The sequence below is a fragment of the Halyomorpha halys genome, unplaced genomic scaffold (genome assembly GCF_000696795.3).
Source record: "Halyomorpha halys isolate HHAL.00 unplaced genomic scaffold, Hhal_1.1 Scaffold558.1, whole genome shotgun sequence".
Classification (NCBI taxonomy): Eukaryota; Metazoa; Arthropoda; class Insecta; order Hemiptera; family Pentatomidae; genus Halyomorpha; species Halyomorpha halys.
In genome coordinates this window covers 1-5157 of record NW_027115474.1, presented here as the reverse complement: position 1 = coordinate 5157, position 5157 = coordinate 1, and the positions used below count along the sequence as shown (strand labels likewise).

Genomic DNA, 5157 nt, shown 5'->3' with positions numbered 1-5157 from the left:
AAAAAAAAAAAATATTTACTCGTGGTTATGAATCGAACATTTTCGTAAACAAAATTATGATACCCGTAATTGCTTAAATTTACATAATTTATTTCACCACTACGGAGTACTAGCGGAATTTAAAAATAGTTTTTATTACTTATTTAATACAGTAGGTTTTTATTCTGTTAATCAGAAAACGGTATAACTATATCAGCAGAGATGGACAGTAATTAGCTATAGTTGAAACTAATAGCTAAAGTTGCCATGGATACGGCCCTTATTCATGAATGAACCATTGATAAATAAATATCGTATCCATGGCAACTTTAGCTATTAATTTTAACTATAGCTAATTTTTGCCCATCTCTCTATGACAGTCTAAGAAAAGAAGAAAAATAAATCGAGTGCAGTCACACAATTTTTATTTACTGCCCTATATTTAGATAAAATTCGTCTTCTATGTTTCAAAACTTTCATTTTTTTTATTATTCTTTATGATAATACGTTTCATATATAGAAAAGATAAAGTAAAATATGACTATTTTTATCATAATAGATACCATAGAAAAATGAAAACATATTAGTACAAGAGCCCAAAAGAAGAAAAAAGTCAGTTATTTCACCACAATTTTTGATTACTTTAATGCAAACAACGTATAATTACTAGTCTGTCAAGTATAGGTAGAGAAATACAAAATGGCGGCTGTTTAAAAATGTTAAAAAAATAATTTTTTATTCCGAGCTCTATATCTTTAAAAATACCTTCAACACTAGAAAACCTAAGAGAACATCATTTCAAATAGAAGAACATAGCTAAAACATGAGCCCTAATAGAGCTATTTACGTTCAATAGTTCTCGAGATACAACTTTTTTAAAAGAAACATTTAGTAAAAAATCAGTAGTTAGTGAATTTATTTTGGGAAATCTATATCGCAGGAATCACGAGAAGACATGTTTACTCGTGATATCGATTCAAACATTTCCATTAACAAAACAATGTGATGAATATGACCCTTATCAATGAGTGAATCATTGATAAATAAATTCATGATAATTTTGACTATTAGGTTCAACTTTAGCTAATTTTTGCCCATCTCTGACTATAGTGACAGTATTTACAAATAATGAAAGAAAGGTTCTGCTATTCAAATAAAAAGAGCAAAAATATCGTTAAATATTGAATAAATCTATATATATAAGGAAATGGTATAATATTTGTCCGCAATAAACTTTTGAATTACTCAACCTAAGACTGAAAAAACAGAAAACTGCACGTCGATTTCGGCTATTACAGTACTTACAAACTGTCTTAACTTCCAATCCATTACAAAAGACTTAGTACAAGAGCCGGGAAGAAAAAAAAGGCAGTTATTTCACCCCAATTTTAGATTATTTAATTGAAAAATATTCGATTACTAAGTAAATAATTACTAGTCAAAATTGATGAGTCTCCCAAGTATTGATAGGGAGAATAAAAAATGGCGGCTGTTTCAAAACCTTAAAATACATTAATTTCTCATTCGGAGGTCTATATCTTAAAAACTACCAACAACACTAGAATATGTAAGAGATCATCATTTAAAGTAGAGCAAATTTGCTGAAATATTAGCTCTAATAGAGCTATTTACGTTCAATAGTTCTCGAGATATAGCTTTTTAAAAAGCAAAATTTCTTAAAAATCTACTGAAAGATTAGTAGTTAGTTACTTTATTTTAAGAAATCTATATCTCAGGAACTATGTGACGTACAGATGCCTATTAGCACTCAAATTAAAGCTGGTTTAATGGACTATAAAGAGGTTTATGACCTTTACCTTCGTAGGAATTGTAGTTTTCATGATATTTCCTAAAATAAATTGATTTATAGTTGTTCGGACAATAAGTTTGATTTATGAAAAACTAAAGCTAGTTAAATTTAGTACAAAATAGTTAATTACGTTTATCTTAGTAGGAGTAGTAGTTTTTATGATATTTGATAAAATAAACTCACAAAATGTTAATTTCTAGTTGTTCGTATAAAATCTTGTATTTTTGAAAAAATATCTCTAGATCCATAAGACGCACATATGTCTACCAACACTCAGAATAAAGGAAATTTAACTTACTATAAAGTAGTTTATGACACTTATCTTCGTAGGGGTAGTAGCATTTATGATATTCACTTATGAATATAAATTTGGCAAATGAAAATTTGTCCGAATAACTATAAATCAATATATTTTAGCATATTTCATGAAAACTACTACTCCTACCTAAATAAACGTCATAAACTAATTTATAGCCCATTAAACTAGCTTTAATTTTAGAACTAATAGACATCTGTACGTCAAATGGTTTTTGAGATATAGATTTTTAAAAATAAATTCACTAACTACTGATCTTTCAGTACGTTCCAAACATTTTTATGAAATGTTGCTTTTTAACAAGATATATCTCGAGAACTAATGAACGTAAATAGCTCTTTTAGGGCTTACATTTTAGCAAATTTACTCTACTTTAAATGATACTCTCTTAGATTTTATATTGCTGTTGGTAACTTTAAAGATATAGAGCTCCGAATAAAAAATTAATTATTTTTAACGTTTTCAAAAAGCCGCCATTTTTTATTCCCCCTACCTATACTTGGCAGACTCATCAATTTTGACAATTAATTATACATAGTTTTCAATTAAGTAATCAAAAATTGGGGTGAAATAACTGCCTTTTTTCTCCTCTTGGGCTCTTGTACTAACTGATCTACATGACAGTAATAAGGCCAATCTAGATATATGGAATTGAGTTTTGGGACTCCACTAAACTTTAGAATTCTTCTCGTATTCAATCCTTACAATCCAAAATCCTCATTGCTCCTTACTTTGTCACTAATAAAATCATACATAAAGACCTTTATGTTGCCTATGTAACCGATCTGGCCCGAACCATATTAAAAGAAAACTATGAAGAAATCTGTTTTAAAATTTACTCATGGATAACGAATCGAACATTTCCGTAAACAAAATGATGATATGATTCTTATCCATGAATGAACCATTGATAAACATCGTAACCATGGAAATTTTAGCTATTAGTTTCAACTATAACTAATTTTTGCCTAACTCTGTCTATAGTCTAGCGGTGTAGATTCTTAGATCAAAGCAATTTGGTTTAAAAAAAAATTATAAAACTGACTTTCTGATTGATTGAATCTGTAAATTTTACATACAAATATTGTTAAGACATTAGAGTCAATACAATAAAAGATATTTTAAGCGATGTCGGGATTACGAGACGGTAACATTAGACAATATATGACTAATTAATTGGGAGGTCGGTCGGAAGCAGTTGGCCAGAGACGTCAGATGTAAGATGGCCGAGTTGCTCGCGGTTCCCTTAAAAAAGCCTTCTCCAGACGTAGAAATCGTAAAACCTTTAGTCAATTTGATAGCTTCAACTTATAGCACAGCGGACAAACCACAGGATTATTCTGAACAGATAAACGAATTTGCCAAATTGAGATCTAATGCACTCTTGAAAGTATTCGAAAAGTACGAGAGTTCTTTGGAGGTTATATACAGGTAACTAGTCAAAATAATCTCCTTAATCTGAATAATCTTACCCCTATTTATTTTTCAGATGACATTTTAAAAATTACTTGATTATTAAATAATTTTTGATGTGGTTGACACAATTGAAGTAATGTTTCATAGTCCAGTCATATATGTATTACATATTCACTCATTTATTTTCACTCAATGTTCCAATTAACTCATTGATTAATATCTTAATACAATGCATTAAATGATTAAAACCGACCTTCATCGAAATTTAGCCCTTTTTTCTTTCTGACATTGTAATTAATATGTAAATGACTCATTTCCTATCTATGCTGTCTCATTGTCTTTAGTTACTATGACCAAGTACAAGCTCTGGAATCCAAAATACCACCTCAAGATATACAAATACCATTCAAGTGGAAGGATGCCTTTAACAAAGGAGGTCTTTTTGGAGGGAGGATAAGTCTGAGTGAGTCTTTACATCCTTAATATAGAGGAAGTCTTTCATTGCGAGTTATTTGAACAATTCCTTTAACGATTAATATTTTTCAGCTATATCTTCCCTTGCCTATGAAAAGGTATGCGTTCTGTTTAATATTGCTGCTCTGCAGAGTGCGATCGCTGCGAGCCAGAGCCTAGAACAAGATGAAGGCCTTAAACTTGCTGCAAAATTGTTACAGGTAATCCTATTTAACTTTTAAATTAAAAATTTTCTATTAGTATTTCCAAAAAAATTATTTTTGATCTAAGTAGTCTAATGTTATCACACCTCTTATCTTTTGTTTACTACATAATTACATAAAGCTAGGTTACTATATTTTAAAATTAGATGATTATTACGATGTCTGTAATTATGATGTTAATTTAATTTTCTTTTCTATTAAATATTTTATCATTGGGAGACATCAAATTATATAACAGACCTTGTACACATGATTAATTCTTACCTTTTTGGGCTCAAAGTAACAGTTTTAATTTAACACTGAATTAATACTAGAGTTTTATTAACTTGTGATTTATTTGTTTTCTAAGGTTTCCTGAAGATAAATAAGGAATTCATGTACATATAATTTTATTACTAATTAAATGATGAATTTAAATAATTCTAAGTTCTCGCTTAACCTTGCTCATTGTCTGTTAATAAGAAATTTTAATAGTTTAATAATAATTAGTAATAGTCTAATCATAGTAAATTATTATTTATTAATGTTAATTTAATATTAATTAATGTTTTCTTTAATAGTGGAATCTAGGATACATAGTACAGAATAACCCCTGTTATCTGTGGTAATGAGGGGTATGAGAGTTCACGAATAATCGAATTGTAACATTTTATTGACTTAATGTAGTAGATTAGGAGTAGGAGGTTAATTTAAAAAAAGAAATACATAAAATCACTTCTATTTACTAACAAACATATTATATACATTAAATTGTAATATACAAAAATACACAAGAATGAATACACATGTTTTTACAGATGTATTGAATTTTCATTTCAGAATATGAATGGAACTATTAGATACCAGAAACATCTCATTCAAACGATACCAGCTTGCTATTTTCCATTCATTATTTTTAAAAACAACACATAATTAATAATTATGTAATCGTTACAAATAATCTTATGTATTAATTTTTT

General features: G+C 28.5%; 1 protein-coding gene across 1 annotated transcript; it reads left to right on the top strand.

Moving 5' to 3' along the window:
* Nucleotides 1–3226: 3226 nt before the first annotated feature.
* LOC136797055 (programmed cell death 6-interacting protein-like) lies at nt 3227–4231 on the top strand. Its single transcript, XM_067052524.1, has 3 exons — nt 3227–3536; nt 3866–3984; nt 4068–4231. Exons 1-3 carry the CDS (start codon nt 3328–3330, stop codon nt 4214–4216), a joined length of 477 nt encoding a protein of 158 aa, XP_066908625.1. The 5' UTR covers nt 3227–3327; the 3' UTR covers nt 4217–4231.
* The last annotated feature ends 926 nt before the right edge of the window (nt 4232–5157 follow it).

Coding starts and splice junctions, on each gene's coding strand:
- LOC136797055 (XM_067052524.1), top strand. CDS start 3,328: ATGGCCGAGTTGCTCGCGGTTCCCTTAAAAAAGCCTTCTCCAGACGTA. Junction 3,537..3,865: donor TCTTTGGAGGTTATATACAG/GTAACTAGTCAA, acceptor CATTGTCTTTAG/TTACTATGACCAAGTACAAG. Junction 3,985..4,067: donor TGGAGGGAGGATAAGTCTGA/GTGAGTCTTTAC, acceptor AATATTTTTCAG/CTATATCTTCCCTTGCCTAT.